General features: G+C 42.7%; 1 protein-coding gene across 4 annotated transcripts in view; it reads left to right on the forward strand.

The window, feature by feature from the left end:
- The window catches only part of DIP2B (disco interacting protein 2 homolog B), a 183,180-nt gene that overhangs the window by 1,679 nt on the left and 159,860 nt on the right, over positions 1-21,641 (forward strand). Inside the window, exon 1 of one of the 4 annotated variants that reach the window (XM_077328630.1) lies at positions 11,628-11,734. The exons of the other annotated variants lie outside the window; for them this stretch is intronic. Coding sequence (XP_077184745.1) covers positions 11,725-11,734 — 10 coding nt within the window. The 5' untranslated portion in view covers positions 11,628-11,724. Of the gene's footprint in view, positions 1-11,627; positions 11,735-21,641 lie in introns of those variants that run through there. 4 annotated transcript variants of the gene reach the window in all.

Here is a 21,641-nt window from a genome sequence, read left to right on the forward strand (position 1 = left end):
GCTTAACTGTTTAGTGGTAAGAGAATTATTTCCGTTTAAAAGACTTTTTTTGGCCTATTCTTTTGATATGTTTTTAAGGTGGTGGTAAATCTTACCTTGTTCAAATTTAGGGTGTGTTTTTGCCAAGTATGAACACTAAACCTTTCATATAGCCCCTGAGGATTAAGAGTGATCTGAGGGTTTCTTCACTTCCCGTTACCATTTATTGACATCTCATGGATTTTACAACCTCCTTCAAGAACGTTCAAAGCAAAATCAATGCCTGCTAGTGAGTATATATAGGAGGAGTTTTGGATAACAATGAGAATTGGGGGGCTTAAGAAATTTTCTCTGTCACCTGTGCAGGCTGCTTCTTGCTGATGTAATCAGTTAAAACAAGGTTCCTGTTTATACCAAAACTTTTAAATGGCGCTTGAGCCATAAATTGTACATTTCCTCCTCTTTTTTTGTCATCTCCCCCACCACTCTGTTGATTGTCCCTTAGGCTCTTGTCCTTGTTGAAAATAATGGCCATGGATGACTTTGTAGGAGAGAAATTTCAGAGCATAGCTTTGTTCGTTTGCAGTAGAAGAGCTAGATTGAGTCCAGTAGCACTAAAGAACAAGAAGATTTTCAAGTATGATTTTTTGAAAATCAGTGCTCCCTTCTGTAGAACAGAAGGAACTGTGTGGGGAGAGTGTATATGAGTCCCTAACCTCTACTTGAATATCAGCCATACTTGAGTAAATACTTAGTTCTTTGTCTTGAGTACAAATTTAGTTATTCTTTAACAGACAGAGAGGAATAAGTTGCTTCAATGTGCAGGCCAGAATCTCAAGAACTGTCTTGGGTTACTGAAAAGGCTTGTGCTAACATCTTAAAATATTGTATTTCCAATGACAAACCTCGGTTTCAGATGGTATGCTCCATGTTTGCTACCCCAGAGAGCACTGTGCTCTGTAAACACCATCTAGCTGGTGATTGCTGGCCTCAAGGAAGCTCGTCTGGCCATGATCAGGGCCCTGCCAAAGCTAAAACAATTCTGCAGGGCCTGCAAAATGGAGTTCTTCCACCAAGCCTTTGGTCGAGGCCAGTGAATGAACTCTACCAACTGGAGCCCTCAGAAGCCCGTCCCACCACAAACTGCACCCTGCAGATGAAGAGCTGAACCGTGGTGCAGTCAATAATAACACAGTTGTAGAGTATAAAGCCACAGTGTTCTACGTCAAATGTTCTACTGTTACAAGTTATGCACTTAGTAATGTTATATGATCATAATCATGATGTTTTCCAGTAATGTATCACAAATTTAAATATAAACTGCTCTGAGCCGCAATGGAGGGCAGCATATGCTGTAAATAAATAAATAAATGTGTGTGTGTGTGTGTGTGTGAGAGAGCTGCTATTCAAGAAAGCAAGCCCAGTGTACACCTGGGATCACAGTATAAGTAAAATGGATCTTTGAATCCTGATTCTGGAAATGTAGTAACAGCTTCTTTAAATGTTATCTAGTATATGATGCAGTACAGCCTAAATGTCATTGTATAGTAAAATTACATCCTTAACTAAAAATGAAGCAGTAGATATTTTATGAATGCTCTACAAGAGAATTAAGTGTATGATTTCTAAGAATTATTCTGTAATTGTAGTTTGTAAATGCAATTTTTTTGTGCTTCATTTGCTGTATAGAGTCCAAGGATGCCAGTGTCTCACTTTCCAAGAGCAGGTCTATTGAGTGGGACTTACTCTAAGGGCAGTGTTTTTAGGATTGCACTATCAGTGACAGAGAGTATTTCTGACCCATGACTTTTCCAGTTCTAGGGCAAAACTCATAGCACTTGGCTTATATTTTTGGTTTCCTGCACATGTTTCTGTATTGATAGCAGTGAGACCATAATTTGGGCTCCTTTTCTTCCTGTCACATGAGTTCCTGTCATGGTCTTGCTCATTTGTTCCCATATTCAGTGGGTCAGAAAATGCTGAAGACCACTCATCTGAGGACAGCTGATCCTACCACCTTACTAAAGCTTTACTGGTCTGGTCAGAATCTAGAACAGAGACCTCTTGAGAAACTCATGTAGGCCTTCATGTTTTGTGATGAAAGACTGGTGGGGATATTAATATATCCAGTTCAAAATTAAAAATCAGCAGACGGGTCTGACAGTATTTACAAACGCTGTTGTGTAAGTAGGTTGCATTCACATTGGCCAATGCTGTAAATGCTTCTGTAGGACTTATTTGTGGATGATGTCCTATTTCCATTCAATTTTACATACAAGAATACATTCTTGACAAGCAGAATCATGTGAGGATAGTCCCAGTTCTGTCCTGCTGCTTTGCTGAAAAAAAGAAAGCTTCTCTGATGTATAGTCACATCCTGGGAAGAAGTTACTTGAGTAACAGTCACATGAAAAAAAATCAAGAGAAGAACTGTACACTTCTTTGTAAAGAAGGATAATTTACTGTTCTTCTCTTAGTATAAGAAGTATAAAAATGTGTTGATAAGCGCTCGTTGAGGTCCCTGTTCAACCAATCGCATTGGTTTCCTTGATAATCTTTACTCTTATAATAACAATAACAATAACTTTAGTTTTATATCCTGCCCTCCTTCCCTGTTGACTTAGGTTTCTGGCCTGTAAAGGTCATTCTAACTGCCTTGTGTTGTTACTTTGCAGCATATGTAATTATTCAGAAGCCTACTAATACCAGGTTTTATTTTGTCCAGTTCCATTCACAGAGACTTCATCTAAGCATTTAGATCAGAAAGGGTGATTCTGTCCAGTGTTAACCTTTGTTGATTGTTAGCAATATGAAGTAATGAAAAAAATTACCCTTTGTGAGGAACAATCGAATTGCTGAATTTACTGATAAATTCAAGTGCTTGGAAAACACATTTATATTTTTCCAGTGTGCCGTGTATTTAGCTTTAAAAATTACACTGCTTAAACTTTTAAGTGTGTATCATTCTACATTTATAGGAAATCCTATTTTCTTTGTCTCTGCAGGCTTAAAAATTCAAAGCTCTGCAGTGCCTTTTTAGTATCTCCCAGTGTAAACGCTAATTAATGATGAAAAAATTGTACAGTGATGTGTGTGCAAGATATGGCAGTGTGCATGCCTTGCATATTGGCACATTTCTTGTTACTGCAGTCTTATTTATGTGTTGTTTGTGATTGCCACTGTTTTTGACTTTCAAAATCTTTCTTCCCTGCTTGAGTATACACTTGACCTTGAGTCACAATACCTTTTCTATAGATTTACATTAGTTTAGGAAATGTTCCTGGCTGCCCATGGGACTCTGAGAATGATAGCTTTTTGAGGGTGAATAAGTAATTGAGATATGAGCCTCTTGTGGCGCAGAGTGGTAAGGCAGCCGCCTGAAAGCTTTGCCCATGAGGCTGGGAGTTCAATCCCAGCAGCCGGCTCAAGGTTGACTCAGCCTTCCATCCTTCCGAGGTCGGTAAAATGAGTACCCAGCTTGCTGGGGGGTAAACGGTCATGACTGGGGAAGGTACTGGCAAACCACCCCGTATTGAGTCTGCCATGAAAACGCTAGAGGGCGTCACCCCAAGGGTCAGACATGACTCGGTGCTTGCACAGGGGATACCTTTACCTTTACCTTTAAGTAATTGAGATTCTGCTACAGAATGAAAATCCCCATAATTTTATAGGAAAACCATGATGATTGAACTTGTATAAAACTATTATAGGTTTATTATAGATATAACATCAAGAAAGGTGTTCTTTGACTGCACCAATTATTTTACCATCTAATGTTGTTTGTTGGCTGCTTCCTTAATACATACTGAACAGTATTGTGTGTATGGCAAACCCTTCTGGAATCAATGGCATGATGTATGCAGAACTGTATTGATTTGAAGGTGGTTCCATTGATTTGCTTCAGTCAACATACTGTAAAGATTGATGCAAACCAAATCTCACAAATGTGGCAGTGGGTTCCAGAGTACCACCCAGTTTGGCTAATGATAGAGGCTTCTGACTGCACAACACGTCTTCCTGTGATGCAAGAGGATCTTCTGTCAGCTGAGAACATTTTGCATCATAGGAAGACTCATTGAGCTGGAGGAAGGTGCTGGCAGTAGTTGAATAGAGCGTGGTAGGGTACAATTCAGTGGTGGGAGGCAGAGTCCCTTATGTTCTCGTGACCCCCCCCCCCCGATTGCTCAATAATAGTGAAAAGAAAATAATGTCTCACAAGCTCTGGATGGTTCTTTGGCCATGTTGCTGTAATTGGGAGGAGCAGATTCAACCCCCCCTGGACAGGAATAGGCTGATGCAGATGGAAAGCCATAGGAGCCTCCATCCCCAGGGGGGGTGGTTGACTGGTAGTGCTGGGGTGGGAGGATATGTTCACTTAGCGAACAGAAACAGAGCTATAGATGGCATCTGCAGTTTTAAAAGGACCTAGTCCTTTCCATATATTGGTTCATCACCTTTCTCTTTCATTCATTGTGAGGTTATTGTTTATTTTGTTATTGTTTCTTTGTTTCTTTTGTGGGTGTTTCCACTGTCCGGTGTCTCCTTTTAATTTTGGAAATGGAAAGAGGAATGGGACCAGAATTGGTTGGTATCTTACTGGTATTCCCAACGAGTTTTATATGGACACAAAGAGAGCAGTCCTAAACAGCTCTACTCAGAATCCTATTCTGTTCCATTTAATGGGTCTTGTTCTATGGGAAATGTTTAGGGTTAGAAACGGTTAGAAACTTAGAAGCTGTGAATTCAGCCATCATCCTGCCCTGATCTAAGGATTACTCTGCAGAGGCACAATGTATTGGCAGGAGGAATTGTTCATGTTTTGTAGCAAGTTAAGCTTTGGATTCTCATAACTACTTGTAGGAAGAAAGTTTAGAAGTATTCATTTGCTAAGAAAACATGTATGATGTTTCCATTGGTCCAGGTGTGGTATCTTCTGCTCTGAAAACATCTCAACTCACACACCTTTTTGCCTCAGCATTTGATCCATTCATTCCTTCTTTCCCTTCCCACACAGTACTTCTCCAAAACGTTTCAGTTCGTTGTGTGTAGTTTTATAAACATGCCAGTATTTCCTAGTTCCTGTAATTTACATGTATTACTGTTCCACAATTTGACTTTGCTACTGGCAAATATGTGGATGCTTTTGTGTGTGAAGAATTTAGAACACCTGGTTTTTGTGCCATAGTCACAATGAACAAGCATTTCCATGAGGCCATAATTAGAATGATTTTAAAAAACTATGCTAGCAATTTCATTTGCCATTAAATTGCAGAACGGGTGAGTTGGATTTGTTACTGTTTGATCCAGCTTATTAAATCTATTGACCCTATCCAGAGTTGCTGCTGTCTTAAATTCTGACCTTGTCAAATTCAGATTCCTTTATTGGCATATGCTTCTGGCCTTGTCCTTTGCCTGCAAACAGCTTGGTGCAGTGGTTAGGAACGCTGACTTCTAATCTGGCAAGCTAGGTTTGATTCCCCGCTTCTCCACATGCAGCCAGTGGGGTGACCATGGGCTCGTCACAGCACTGATAAAGCTGTTCTGACTGAGCAGTGATATTAGGGCTCTCTCAGCCTCATCCACTTCACAGGGCGTCTGTTGTGGGAAGAGGAAAGGGAAGGCAATTGTAAGCTGCTTTGAGACACCTTTTGGTAGACAAAAGCAGCATATAAAAACCAACTCTTCTTCTATTTCTTTTGGGTATATCCTGGCTCTTCAAAGCTACAAACTGTATTTACTTTTCTGTAGGTTGCTGCTACCTTCCTATTTTTTAAAATTGTTTTGTTTTTGAACGCTCAAAATTTAGTAAAAATGTAAAAATGTAAAAATATTAGGCACAATTTATGACTGAGAGGTGCTGTATATTAGTGATATGGGTGCTGCAAAATAGAACAGAAAGGTTATAAGGCTGCCTTTGAAAACAGAAGATGCAGCATGAAGCACAGTTTGTTTAGTGGACTATATGTCTTCCTGGGCATAGTCTTGTTCTTGGGTGATCTTGAAAATGGGAAACGGTGTCTTAATAATAGGACAGAACAGTGTCCTAATAATTCCTGTGGTAGCCTCCACTCTGACAGCAAAAGCTCTGTCCTGCATTTCTCAAAGACCCCAGGCCACTTGATCTTGTTCCCAGTTTATTGTTTCACAGCTGTCACAGGAAGTAGCCCTACCGGGTTTGTAGACCATCTTCAGTAGACAGTGTCCCATTTCCTGAAGCTGGCAGGAATTGGCTCAATAATGAAGGTTTGGAGGTAGGCCTGAATATGGAAGATATGCCATTTGGGATGAATTAGCAGGGTAGGTTGATTAAAAAAATAAAAGGAAATCCCTAATTATCTCCTACTTCTAGTTGGTGGAGAAAGAAGGAGCCACCTAAGCTGATCCTACTGGAACCTACTAGGCATTTTTCTTCTTCATCTGGATAACAGTTGGGATTAGAAAGACTGTGTGAGCAGATCTGGATCTAGATCCTCTCGCCCTTTTTTGGGGGGGGGGCTTATATTCAGGTTAATCATTTGAATGAGTTGTTAGTTTTGATTTTGAGGAACAGAGAGGTCTCTACCCACTAGAGAACTTTGCTAGAACTGTTGACCCAAAGGCATCATGGATGAAATCCCTATGCTGTCTCAAATTTCCTTCCACCACTACCCATCTCAATCTTGGAGGCTATGCTGGCATCTCTCTATCACTTTATATTTCGTACTCCTCTTCACCAATCTACATGTGTGCTGCTACATGGACTTTGGTAAAAATTTATTTTTACGTATAATTTGGCAGCTGCAATTTGTGACCCTTGCCGGTGTGGGGGAGACATTACCTCGATAAGACATGTGAAGGTATTCCATATGAAATCCCCTTAACTTGATGAAAGTTGAAGCAATAACCCTGGAATATTGTTTTTTATTCTGTAGAAAGGATTAATATCTCTTTAGAATAAGAAGAAGACTTAGTTCTTATATGCCACTTTTCTCTACCAGGAAAGCAGCTTACGATCCCCTTCCCTTTTCTCTCCCCACAACAGACACCCTGTGAGGTAGGTGAGGCTGAGAGATCCCTGATATTACTGCTTGGTCAGCTTTATCAGTGCTGTGGCTAGCCTAAAGTCGCCTTGCTGGCTATACATGGAAGAGCATGGAATCAAACCCGGCTGGCCAGATTAGAAGTCGGTGCTCCTAACCACTACACCAAGCTGGTGTAGGAAATCAGTACTGTCCCAGAAAAGAGTAGGATATATTGCTTTGTTAACATGCTTATGAACAAACAGTTCTTGGCATCTTGGAACCAGATTATGCTTTCCTGCTATATTTGGTTTCTTTTCCAACTCTTCTTGTGAACAGAAGGCCACTTGAAGTGACTCAGGACTTTCCATTTCAGGAGAGTACACTATAGAGAGAGAGAGAGAGAAAATCATAGCACCTTTAAAGACTAACACATGTATTGCGCATAAGCTTTTGTGGGCTTGTGCCTTCATTGTCAGAAATGAATATCACTGCATCTGAGGAAGTGGGCTCAAGCCCACAATAGTTTATGCTGTGATGCATTTGTTAGTTTTTAGAGGTCATAGCATCCTTCTTTTGTTTTAGGGCTTTTAATACTTCGTAAGAACATGATGTGAACTTTTTCAGTGTAAAGATGGTTGAACTTTCTTTGTGATGTTGCTGCTGTACCCTTTTCCTCTTCCCTCCTGACTTGAAGAAATTCCTTTTTCATGGTTCTTTTTTCCTGTCCATAACAGACGCGCCGTTGCTCTCGCTGCAGGGGGCTTGGAGCGGCGAAGGAGGTTGCCAGAGTGGCAGTGGCATGGTGCTGGCCTCCTGTGCACCGCCTCAGAGTTTACCTTTGTGAAATGATTGGTGTAGGTCCAAGTAGAAGAAGAGGAGGAAGAAGAGTTGGTTCTTATATGCCGCTTTCCAAAGGAATCTCAAAGCAGCTTACAAAGCAGTTTCCCTTTCCTCTCCCCACAACAGACACCCTGTGAGGTGGGTGAGGCTGAGAGAGCCCTGATATCACTGCTCTTTCAGAACAGCTTTCTCAGTGCCGTGGCGAGCCCAAGTTCACCCAGCTGGATGCATGTGGGAGAGTGCAGAATCGAACCCAGCTTGCCAGATAAGAAGTCCCCTACACCAAACTGGCTCTCAGCCTTACACTGAAAATGTTGAAAGGCTAATGGATAGAAGGAGAAAATGGGTATATGCTCCTCTTGTTTTGTGGCCAAGAGGCAATATCGTCTCTCATTTTGTGTTGGTTTCCTTTAAAAAAACAACACTTTACCTTTACATTTAGATTTAGATTTACCTTTGCATTTAGGGCGGGCCAAGGGTTGATTCCAAGGTGGGGGTTAGAAAGGTGTGGCTCAATTGAGATATAAAACTTTGGTATTTCTTGGAACATGTAAATGCTTGTTGATCATCAGTAGGAAGCTCTTATTGGGTATTGTTGTATGTATGTTATGGTTTTCAGATGAAATTGCATAGTGAGTTCCATCCCTAAGAAGGTTGTTATTACTTCACACCTTAGAGGTGCTTCCTTCTTTATCTTGAAGTGGCTAGAATCTTCCTTCATGTTGATCACATATTGGAGATAACTTGTGACTATTTCTGAAATTGTCAGGTACGTGCTTCACAACTTTTGCTGGTAAGGGAACTAGAGTGGAAATTCTCGGAGTTGTACACTTCCCCCTCCCATTTTGTGTGCAGACTCTTGTAGCAAGCCTCAGTTTGCAACATCAAATCACCAACCTTCCATACCCAGAATCCTAAATCATGGTTGACTTGTGGCTTGGGATTGAGAGAATTTTGTGGATGTAGATAACTGTAGATAACCACAGAAGCAGAGATTCTTGATCAGACTCTTGGGAAAAAAGAAAACAGAAAAGGAGGAAATGATGTTTGTGATTGTGAGACTGAGGTTCCCCAAGCCTCGTTCTTATGCTAAAAAACCATAGTTTATTGGGATATGTAGACCATGCTTTCATATTTCTCAAATGCAGATATTTTTCACTCAGGAAATTACTTGCAGAGATGTTGAAATCTGAAATCTGACTCAAAGCAGAGGATATAAACATGAGAGGAAATACACATTTTAAATGGCTGAACTAATGTTTATTGAGAACTTACGCTAGACTAGATGTGATTGCCTTCAAAAGTAGCCATTCTTGTGTCATTTCTCTCCCTGGTGTCTGTAATTTTTTGACCAGATGTCATCATACTGTGCATTTCCACATCATTGCTGCCATCAGGGTAGGAAGCAATGAAATAATGATGTTGTATTTCCTTGACTGCACTTTGCAGGGAGAAGAAGGGAATACAGGGTTGCTTTATACAGTAGCATCCTAGTACTTGCAAGGTTGTGTGAGAGTGAAAAAAATCACAGTGGATACCCTTGCCAAGGTGATAAGCTTTATTTTACATGCTGTTAGTCTGTGTTTTTAATAATATTTGTAGATTTTTCTGTAAAGTGGGCTTCCATGGACAGTATGCTCTGTCCACATGTAAAGTGCTGTAGAGTAGGGGTAGTCAAACTGTGGTCCTCCAGATGTTCATGGACTAAAATTCCCACGAGCCCCTGCCCTGATGTCCACAGATAGCCCTGATGTCCACAGATAGGACAACTCGTTCAGACTACAACTAGCTTTGATACCTAAAGGGCTTTAAGTGAGGGAGAGCAGTGGGGAACAACATCCTCTATGCCAGTCTCTTTGGGCAACTAAGGGCCAGGGATGACACCTTAAGCGATGCTATCTCTTTAATTATAATGCATTTATGCATAATAGAAGTTATGAGGCAGTTGCCTCTGTCTTAGGTGAGGCCAAATGGTGATAAGCAAAGTCCTGGGACATGTTCCAACATGCTACCTTCCCAGACGTTTTGTTTGACTTATGCAACACCCTGGAATCTTCCAATACTGGAGTGTAGAGAGGGATCCATCTGCTTTCTGCATCTACCCGCTCCAATTCTGATCTCCTTTTCTTTGCTGGTTTCAGTGTTTTAAATGCTGTTAATGTAAGCTGCCCCGGGGCCCATTTGTGGAGAGTGTGGGATGTAAATATTTAAAATAAGTAAATAAACTTCTGACTCCTTCTAGAGCATAAATGTTTGGCCTAGTCTTCAGTTTCCAGTATGGCATTGTTTCAGTGTTTTACTCAGTTCCACCTTTTCATATTAGCTATTTTCTGACTTTAGTTTTTAAAGGCAAGTTTAGGAATGTAAGGAAATGTTGGTTTATCTTCTTTCGTATTGGCTTCTGTCTCTACATCTGTCCTCTGCCTATCTGGTCAAGACATAAAAGAACTACCCTACTGCTCTGTATTCTATCTTTGGGAGGAAGAATTCATATAGATGGCAGCTGTGCTGGAGTTGCTTAGAGAAGTCCAGCCATGAGAAGTGTAGGAATAGGAGGCCTACGCTCTGCTCTCCCCCAATGGGGCTTTTTAATTCAGAAGTTCAAAGAAGGAAGAAGAGCTAGGTTTCATATCCCACTTTTCACGACCCAAAGGCATCCCAAAGCAGCTTACAAATACCTTTCCCTTCCTCTTCCCTTCCTCTCTCCACAACGGACACCCTGTGAGGTAGGTGGAGCTGAGAGCGCTATAACAGGACTGTGACTAGCCCAAGGTCACCCAGCTGGCCAAGTGGGGATTCAAACCCGGTTCTCCAGACTAGAGTCTGTTGCTCTTTAACCACTATACCACACTAGCCCCAGCAGGAACTCAAGAAAGGGATGAAGGAAAAGAACAGGCAAATCAGTTAACTCTGAAAAGTGTTGGAAGGTTTCTCAGATGTGGTCTTAAACTTTTGCTCTGAACATCACTTGCTGAAGGAGATTATCGCTTTCCGCACTGGCGGCACAGCGCTGGGCTGCTGCTGTGTGTTTCTGGGTCTAGATGGGGGAACATTTTCCTCGCCGGACCTGGTCCGCCCCGGTTTAATGCCTCTAGACGAGGCAGCCAGGGCAGAGAGGTTCTGCTGTGCTTCACAGTGGTGTGGGGCGTTGGTTTTTATGTTCAAGATAGAACTGTGTAGGGTTCCTCTCATTGGAGAAAAGTTAAAGCTTGAAAACAGATTATCTGCCAGTTTTTAAAATATTTTAACCCTGATGTACTTTTTCAGTGAAAAATGCATTGTATCAGTAACAGAATAGCTGTACTAGTGCTAAAAAAACAAGCTGCTTGCTGCAGTTTTACTCTGCAGAGAGCAAATAAATCAGCTTATGTCCCTCAGCTCTGCCTTTGGTCTGTTCTTCTGATGTGTAGTGTGGCCCTTTTTCTGCTTGTGCTTCCGTTCCAGGGCCAGGAAATTTTGAAGCCTGGGAAGGAGGATGGGTGTCTGTTATGTCAAGGAGCAAATGCTATTGTGCTTACTTGAGAAAGAACTTCATGAACTATTCTTGATAGTATCCATTTGTCACAAAATCCTGGTCTGCATGTATGGCAGCCATGGGTGTTAAGCTGTCGTGTCTGTAGCGATAGAAAAGAACAGAATAATTATTTATGGGGGTGTCGGAGTGAGTCAGAATCCATAGACAAGTCATAACTTCCTCCAGGCTCCACCCTTCAGTGTGAACTCTTCAATCCTCAGCAGAACTGCTGCCACAGGGAGTGGCTTTCTTAGGGGAACATTTGCAAGTAGCACTCATTCGCTCTCTGGCTGCCGTACTGATCAGCAGGGTCATGAAACATTTGCTCCTCTTTTGAAGCGCTGCTGCTTATGCTGTGAATTCCTGTCCTGGCAAGTTTGGGAATCCCAAATGTTTCAAGGTGAGGTCTTCCTCTCTCTCCCATCTAGTTTCCAAGCCTTTGGGTTTGACATTGTTTAGGTTTGCTTCTTCGGTGGTTCTGATGAAGGGTTTAACTTGAATGTTGTAAACCTCAATGAGCACAATATAACTGTGGAGTCTGTCGCTCTTCCTCCTCTACTAGCATGAGAATAAGGAAGAGGTGTGGAGCTTTCTATGCAGGAATTCCCTTGGTTCATGGTGTGTCTGTCTAACCCAGTGGTACTGTGATGGTATGTCTCCCTTTCTCCAGGAATGCCGAACAGCGTTTTTCTTTCATAATTATCCTCTGAAAGAGGTTAGACCGAAAGAGAGGTCTTAGTCTCAGGCTACACTGATCTTCCCTGCACTGCTGGGATTTCAGCATGTCTTTGAACATCCAAATAGTGCCTCCGAACCCATGCACTACCCTGGGCTGCACATAGTCCCCTGCTCACAGGCTTTCCAGGACCTAACGCTCCGGGTCACTATTTCTTTCCGTTTGCTTGATCACACTGTTGTAAGAGTTAAAGTCCCTGTTTGCTTTTCTGACCAAACATGAGCTAGTTTGCAATGCTGAGTGCGTGCTAGTAAATGACTTCATGCCTCTTGGCTTATCCTGTGACTCTCACTGAAGACTCTGGATTCTTGCTGCCAAATCAGTTTATCGTGTTGGGAGACTTAGATAGATAAGGGGTGATGGTGAAGGGAGTGTATGTCAAGGAGCGAGATCCCAACACTGGGAGGGTGGCTCTGTTCTGTGAATCCAGAGAGCACTGGGAAAACACTACATATTGAATCGTGTGTGGACTGAATTGGAAGCTGTTCATCACAGCTGCAATGCTTGCCGCTCTCTTGGTATGTTTTATTGTGCCTGTATCTGTAGGAGAAAGATCCTGTATAAGAAAATGGTTCTTTGAGGGATGCTTTACAATTAACAAAGGCCCTTGTAGTTTTGCCAAAGTGTCTCTTGGCATCTCTGTGGGAAAACTCACCTCATGCAACATCTGAGTGAAAGGTGTTAATTTATTTTCTCAGGTGATGGATTTGAATTCCAGTGTTCTTGCTTCCCAACTTGCATTGGCTTAGGGTCAAGCCAGATGTGACAGGGTAGCTGCACGGTTATATACTTGGTTGGTATTCAAAAACTGCACACGTGTCTCTTCTCCACAGTGTTGCTGCTTTTAATATCAGAGCTCTGGTATGGAGGAAAGTGCTTAAAGCAGTAGGGGAATGAGGACTGGTTAGCTTCCTCCCCAACATGTGTGTTGCTTTTCATGTATCAACCCCTGCTTCATATGTGAACACAATACACATATGGCTGTCCTTAAAGTTGGGACATAAATGAAGTTGTGCACAGAGTATGAAATAGTATGCTGGACTAGATGGATCAGTGGTCTGATCCTCCAGGATGTTATGCGCTTAAGTAAATCCAATACATAAAAAATGCATATAGTTAACTTGAGTGCAAATCATGATCCAAGAACCCTCCAATTCTATCTCACACTGACTATTAGAACTGTGCAACAGAACTTGAGCTGCAAGGGAGGACAGTGTATAAATCTAAAAAAATAAAGTTCAGAAGTGGCTAGGCACAGTTGAAGGACAGACAATGATTGTGCTGCCACCTGTTTCCTATCCTGCCAAATTACAAGGTAAAGTTAGAATCATAGAGTTGGAAGGGACCTCCAGGGTCATCTAGTCCCAACCTCCTGCACAATGCCAGAAGTTGAAAGGGGAGAGATCTGTAGCAAGTCTTTTGACTCCGATCATACGCACCTTCTCTCATTTCTAAAGAGTTTTAGCTCTCATCTCAGAGGAGAAATCCCATTCAAATAATGCTTTATCTCTTGTTCAGTTATTCATAGAAAGATAAAATGAGGGCATAAGGGAAGCCTAAGCATATCCATGATCCTATCTTACTTTCTCCAGAGGGATCAGGATGGAAATGTGTGCCAGCCAACAGGTATGGATGCACTCTTTTTGTAGAATCATGGAGTTGGGAGGAGCCTCCAGGGTCATCTAGTCCAATGCAGGATATAGATGAGGGATTTGGTTGATATGTCTTAATACAGGGGTAGTCAACCTGTGGTCCTCCAGATGTTCATGGACTACAATTCCCACGAGCCCCTGACAGCAAATGCTGGCAGGGGCTCATGGGAATTGTAGTCCATGAACATCTGGAGGCCACAGGTTAACTTCCCCTGTCTTAATATACTTTAGCCTTCATCCTATGACAAATGCATGTTAGATACACAGCTGCTTTACATAGTCATTTCTTTGTGCAACATCCTTTTGTGAGGCTGTTGAATGCTTTCTGTTCTGCCTATGTTGAGTCAGAAATGAGGTGATTTTCCAAAGGTCGTTGTGTGAGTCAGTAGCAGAGTCAGGAGCAGAGGCTGTGAATCTGGACTTTTCGTGACTGTTTCCTAATCATGGAGGCTCCAAGAAGCATTGGGAAGATCACTGAGTCAAACGGACATCTGCTGTTTTTGCTGTTGTTCCATTTCTCTTATAACAAACACCAACTCAGGAATTTTTCACCTATGCATGGATCCTGTACTGATGAGAAATGCTCACAGTGCAACCCCAAGGCTGGAATCTACCTCATGGTTGGACATTGAGTATCTTCACAGCACTCTATATGTACACCGGTGGCCCTTTTCAGTCATTGCAATCATGGGTACTAGAAACCGGTAGCTGTGTGCATGGGGTGTAGCATGCTACTTGTGATGTTCCCAAGATACAGAATTGTAATTTTGTCTAAAAGGGGCAGCATGTGTATTTTCAGCCCCAGTACTCACATCCCAGAACTGTTCTCCTGGAACACATGGTAATCCTGAACAGCTGAAAAGGGCTACTGTTTTGCCCCTTTGTCTGTTTTGTTATACTACCATTTGCTGTCCCATTGGCAAGGGGATGCATGTACCCTGTGGGTGCCATAGAGGTCGAGAGAGACTTTACAAATGACCTGTCAGGGATTCTTTCCTATGGAGAACTTTTGTGATTACCAAGCCCTAAGTGAAGTAGCGTAGTGTGTCTTTAAAGTCTTCCTTTCTGAATCAGGCCTATAGGTAAAGGTATCCCCTGTGTAAGCACCAGGTCATGTCTGACCCTTGGGGTGATGCCCTCTAGCGTTTTCATGGCAGACTCAATATGGGGTGGTTTGCCAGTGCCTTCCCCAGTCATTACCATTTACACCCCAGCAAACTGGGTACTCATTTTACTGACCTCGGAAGGATGGAAGGCTGAGTCAACCTTGAGCCAGCTGCTGAGATTGAACTCCCAGCCTCATGAGCAGTCAGCTTCAGACAGCATTTCTGCTGCATTACCACCCTGCGCCACAAGAGGCTCTTCAGGCCTATACAGCAGAGCTAATTCCGGGGGCTATTCTTGATACATGCCCATTCACCCAGGACCTTTACCTCTGCCCTTTGGTATAGCAAAGGGAAATGGGCATTTTTGTGTGTAAGATAAGGTGACCAGATTTTAACATTGGTAAAGCAGGACACCATTGACTGGTGGGGGGGAGTTCTTGATTTAAAATGTGGTCTATATGGAGCAACAAAAAGTTTCATAGAATGCAAAAATGGTATTGTAAAATATATTTTTTAATTTCAACATATGTACAATTTGCCAGGTGCCCCCAGATGTCCCTCCAAAAGCGGGGCAATCTGGTCACCTTAGTGTAAGAGGAAAGAGGAGGATTCCAGTGGATGTGGCGAAACATACTGTCCTTCAGCTTTTACCCAGTTCTAAGAAGTTGAACAAGGGTGATAAAAGACAACTCCTTCAGCAACTCAGCAACTAAGTTTACCTACTTAAGGTTAAAGACTGGAGTTCTTCACCCTCAAATTATCAACTTCTTTGCCCTAAAGAAAATAAAACCTGCTTCAGGAACTCTGAACACACTTCCCACACAGGGGTGGGGATAATAAGTTCCGCCATGTTGGGATTGTTTTAAAGTCTTTTAATGGGTATTTTAATGGGGATAGGACTGCTGTGACCCGCCACGAGCCTACGGGGAGTGGCGGGATATAAATCCAATTAATAATAATAATTAATCATTTTGTTACTTTCTGAAAGCAAAAATGCTCAGTTTCATGAAACTGTCTTTTTTGGAACCAGCGATCTTTATTCTGGACTGGAATAGTTTATGTAGTTGATTAACTAATGGTGAGTAGAATCCTTCAACTTCTACATGAGGACTGCAGTATTCAGATCCTTCTTCGTTGGAGCAATTCTAAGCAGGTCTATTCAGATAACAGTCTTGTGTTATTGTATGAAGCTTACTTGAAGGAAAGTGCCCGCAGGATTGCAGTCTGTGTCCCAAACCTTACTCGTTTGATGAGTGGGTTTTAGGATAAGGAGTCATGTGGTAAGATTTCTCTCCTGAATTAGGTAGGCATATTGTTATTGCAAACAGAGTAGGACATCTGCATAGAGATTAGTCTTCCTCTGTGGTACAATTGGAGGAATGCTTCCAAAATATCTTCCGCACTTGTGATGGGAATGAAACTAGAATTAGTTGGCTTCAACCCAGCACTGATTAAAAAAAAAAATCATATTCATTTCTGTTTCCTCATGTAAGGAGGCGAAAGCACAGAAAACCCCCAATATCCCAGTTTATGCATGAGGTGAGCTTGTTGAATTTTGTGATGCTAGTTATACTCTGCAGATGTACGATGTTGTTGATGTATATGCAGACTCTGTCACTTCTATGCAGTTTATTTTAAGAAACAAACTGCAGCTTTAAGTTCTTAAAGGCAGGATCAAAGGAGAATTCCTGATCTAGCTAAGGCTGACAATGTAACCTTTGGTAATGGGAAACAAGGAGTGCTGGCATTAAGGCTTAAGAGTTCATTTCTCTCTCTCCCCCCCCCCCCCCAATTTTGGCTGAGGGAGATACTGTATGGAAGCTATATTTAATATGGAGATTTGTCTATTTTAGTAATGTGATGACTTTCCAGAGCTATTCTGCAGCTGGAGCTTATTTCCGCTTACAAAAACGTGAGTGTGAGAGAACTGATTGCATTGCCTGTACTTGATTTATGTCATCCTTTACAGTTTGATCTTGTAGTGTAAACCAGTGGTCCCCAATCTTTTTATCACTGGAGACCGGTCAATGCTTGACAATTTTACTGAGGCCCAGGGGGGGGTAGTCTTTTGCCGAGGGACGTCACTGCCACCACCTTGGCCCCTGCTCTTCTTGCTTTCCCACCGGCGCCCCTGAATTCCTGCTGCCCACTGGGGGGCGATGCTTGCAGCAGCTGTGCAATGCCACGCTGAGGCAGAGCCCCGGCCATGGCGGCCGCCAGAGAGCACCAAAGGTGAGCCGGTGGCAGAGTGGTAGGGCAGCCCCCAAGGCAGCAGCCGGGGAGGAGGACAAGGAGGAGCCGCAGCCTGGTACTGACTGATCCATGAACCAGTCCCGGTCACCGGACCAGGGGTTGGGGACAGCTGGTGTAAACCACTGGATCCTGAATGTATAGCATCAGTAGGTTACTTACCCTTTTGTTTGCCTATGCAAATATAGTCAATGATAACGTTTGCTGACCTATATAACCTGGAGCCCTGAAGCTTTAATAACATTGTAGTGGTAATTCTGTCTGGCTGAAATTTGGGGATCTCGGTGTGACAGCAGTGTGACTCACAATGCTTTCGCACACAGGTCTCTGTATTATGACTTGTGGGGTTACCTCATGCATGTTCAGTCAGGTCTCTGTCACTGGCACCAGGACTCCATTGCTGTCCTGCTTTTAAAACTGGATAGCTGCTGCCCAGAGGGTAAACTAGTTAACACACTCTTGTGAAAAGATTCAGCTTCATTTGAGCTCTGTAAGAGATATGGGAATTGAGTAGGATTTTTCAAGAATCCAGCCATATGCCCTAAGCATTGTCCTGTTTTAATTGCACAGAGCGTCCTGCCCCCTATGTGTTGTGTATTTTTCTAGATTATCGTGTGAACAAGAATTGAGGATTCTTCACTTTGGTGAAAAGCTTTGTGACCACAGGTCAAGAACAGACATTTAAGCCTTGAGGAAGTAGGGTTCATCATAGGGTTTAAATTAAGTAATAACAAGAGATATTGTCTACACAGCATGGGCCAGCATGCTTTTCAAAGGCCTCCAGGAGGAGGTAGATTGCTCGGTGGTCAGCTGCGACGGTTTCCCTCAGCACTTTTCAGATAAAATCTCTTGCATCCCTTTGGACTTGGACTTTAGGTTGCAGGGACAGGGTCAGATGGTGTAACCAAGATGCCTACTTGTTTTCGTGTTTTTGATACTTTTTCAGTTTATTCAGTCTGAGGATGAGGATGCCATTGGAAGTTTGAGACCTAATAGCTTCTTGTATGACCTTTGCCATTCCTGGTTTCTTAATTTTTTTGGGGGGGAGGGTAGGTGACTGGGTTAAAAGCTAGTTAATGGAGGGACGGGGTGAAACAGCTTCTCTTGACCTAGGAGATCTCAATATCAACCATTCCTGAGCAAGATGATTGAACAGTGGTGACTAGACAACTGGAAGTTTTCCTGGATGAGGAAAATTATTTAGATCCATTCCAATCTTAGGCCTAATTATAGGGCAGAAACAGCCTTGATCACACTGGTGGATGATGGACAGCAGAATGTAACTCTGTTATAGTTTTCAGTACAAACAGTCAAGGTATCCTTCTGGATTCCTTGTCTGGGCTGTTCTGCAGTAGTTCCTGTCCTGCCTAGAGGGTAAATCTCAGAAGGAGATGCTGGAGAACTTCTGCTTAACCCTTTGGTTTGGGGGTTCTGACAAGATTCTATCTTGTCCCCTTCTGTTAGGCTTTCTCAACCAGGGCTTTGTGAAACCCTGGGTTTTCTTGACAGCCCTGGAAGGGTTGTCTGAATGAGTGAGAGTTAATTAATTTTAATATTAAAAATATTGGGTGATATGACCATATATGGTCATGTCAACCCACCCATCCCCTACCAAAATGACCTGGAGGGGAATGCCCTTGGTAGGGAATGCCTTGCATGTCCTGCATGATCGCACCACTTCTGGGGTTTTGAGAAGCTTGAAGAATGTTTCTGGGTTTTGATGGTAACAAAGTTGAGAAAAGCTTCCTTATGTTCTTTAACAGTTAATTGTTAAACAGCTGTGTAACCTTAAGTCATCCAAAGATTTGGGCAGGGTTGTCTCAAATCTCACTCAGCTCCATCACATGATTCCAACTGATCCTAGGGGGGTTGTTGAAACTCTGAACCAGTGCCTGGAGGCTGTTTTGGAGTGGATGTGGGCTAATAAACTGAAGCTTAATCCCAACAGGATGGAAGAGCTACTTGTGGATAGAATGTTTTGACTTGTGATTAAAGTCCACCTATTCTGAATGGGGTTGTACTCCCCTTGAAGAAACAGGTCCATAGCCTGAGGGTAGTCTTGGATGAGTAGGTGACAGCTGTGTGCAGGAGTGCCTTTTACCAACTGGTTAGCCAACAGGCCAGTCCTGGGCAGAAACAATCTAGCCACTCTGTTGCGTGCCTTGGTTTACATCTAGGTTAGATTACTGCAATGCAATCTATGTAGGGCCTGGAGAAGTATTCAGAAGTATTCAGAAACTTCAATTGGTACATAATGCTACAGCCAGGATGTTGACTGGGACCATATCACTCCAGCTTGGCCTATCTACACTGGCTCTCAGTTTGCTTTTAGGCACAATTCAAGCTACTAGTCTTGACCTTCAAACCCCTATATAATTAGGTACTAACATATCTGATGGACTGTCCAAGCCCTTATGAACCTGCACAACCACTACAATTAGTTTGGAGGCCCTGATTTGTTTTTGCTCAAATTCTGAGATTAAGGGAGTGGCAACCTGGGGAAGGGCTTCTCAGTCATGACACCACAGTTCTGGAATTCTGTCCCCAGGATGTTTGGTGTGTTATCTTCTGTTGCCATTTTTTGTCAGTGGGTGAAGACTTCTGTGTTTTGTTTGGCTTTCTGCCAGTGATCCCTCTTTCCTGTTTTTTAATGTTAGTACTTGTTTTAATGATCTTAAAAATAGTCTAGAGGTGTATGTGAGGGGAGTTTGATTGTAATGGTTTTGCATATTTTAAATTGTTAGTTGCTTTGGTGGCCCTTGTGAGGGCAAAAAGGTTGGATATAAATTTTGTAAATAAATTAATAAGTTAGTCTGTGAATATTTAAGGAATGTATCTGCTCCATTTAACTACAATGAGCAGGGGCCTTTTATAGAAGTCGATAATTGCATTTTTAGGAGAATACTTTTTAGCTGATTTAGAAGAAACTTAATTTGTATAGTTTTAAATGTTCAGCAGAACTAGAGCATTTTGCAGAATTTCCATTAGAAAACAGAGCTTTATCACATTGCTTTGGCCAGACACACTGCATAAGATATAAGAAGAAGAAGAAGAGTTGGTTCTTATATGCCGCTCATCCCTACCTGAAAGAGGCTCAAAGCGGCTTACAGTCGCCTTCCCATTCCTCTCCCCACAACAGACACCCTGTGAGGAGGGTGAGGCTGAGAGAGCCCTGATATCACTGCACGGTCAGAACAGTTTTATCAGCGCCATGGGGAGCCCAAGGTCACCCAGCTGGTTGCATGTGGGGGAGCGCAGAATCGAACCTGGCATTCCAGATTAGAAGTCCGGACTCCTAACCACTACACCAAACTGGCTCTCAGGAGTGACTTCCTTGCCTCTTCCATCAGTACAGCTCCATTGACAGCACATTGGCCTTCTTATCTGTTACTCGACCTAGGCGCTGTGTCCAGGGAATCTGCTTTTCTGGGGTCAGAAGGAACTGCTAAAGGGAGGAGAAAGCAGGGAAAATCTAGAGGAGTCAGTGCCTTCTGCTGACAGATTGCTAGGTTCCCTTTTCCTGAGTGATTCAGGGATGGAGCTGTGCTTCCTGGCCAGGATCATCAGTTCAGTTGTATTAGTGAGCTGTAATGTGAGCTATGTCAGATTACATGCCTGTCTGTTGGAATGTTGTCATCTTCCATATATGGGGTCCATTTGTATGGGAATCTGTGCTGCCAGGGCCTTTCTTGTCCCCAATTACATCGAGTAGTTGGATGTATGTATACCAAAAGCAATGGGAATGGCATCAACAGAAGCATGTAGGGAAGGGTCACGGGAAACGTTCTCTTTTAAGTTTTTCATTTGCTCCCTTGGGATTGTAGTAATACTAGTGATGGCTTTCTGAACTCTTATAAGGGCACTATAAGCAATTTGGCACGATGGAAGTACAGGGGAATTTCCTGCCTCAGTGACTTCCCCAGCAACTGAGCAACCTGCTTTTCCTAGTCCATGCCCTTAGGGTATAGAAACAATGCATGGAATTGTATTGCATCTTGACATAAGTAGGCTGTCTGTAATCTTGCTGTTTAACAGCTGGATGCCTAGCTGCCTTGAAAAACATATGCTTTAATAGAGGAATAATGCCTTCTGCTTCAGGCAGCCATAGATGTGGGAATTGGGTGACTTTTAGAATAAAAGTCCTTTTATAATGTTTATTGGGAGATCAGGAGCTGATGATGAATGCTGGATTGGTTGTAGCATGATGAAAGATGTCTTCTGGTTGGTAGTTCACATTTCAGTTTGAGTGGGTGCTGTGGATTTGTTCAAGATAGGACAGTTTGCTCAACTTTAAGCAGTTGTAATTGAAAGTAGTCTTTCTAGCAAATGTAGGATTTGGGCATTAGTCTGGAATACAAACCTACTAGCAATATATTTAACTAGGTGCCAAGCCTGTTGCAATCAGGAATACAACAGGCGCTAGATTGGGTGGGGTGGGGTGGGGTGAGGTGGAAGAACTCTGCCCACGGCCTCCTTCTCCCCCCAGGACTTGGAAAGGCTGCAGGCAGCTGTTATGGAACTCACCAGCAGGGGGAGCACTCACGCATTAGGGATCTGCAGCCT

The sequence above is a fragment of the Paroedura picta genome, chromosome 3 (assembly GCF_049243985.1).
Source record: "Paroedura picta isolate Pp20150507F chromosome 3, Ppicta_v3.0, whole genome shotgun sequence".
In the NCBI taxonomy this organism is placed as follows: domain Eukaryota; kingdom Metazoa; phylum Chordata; class Lepidosauria; order Squamata; family Gekkonidae; genus Paroedura; species Paroedura picta.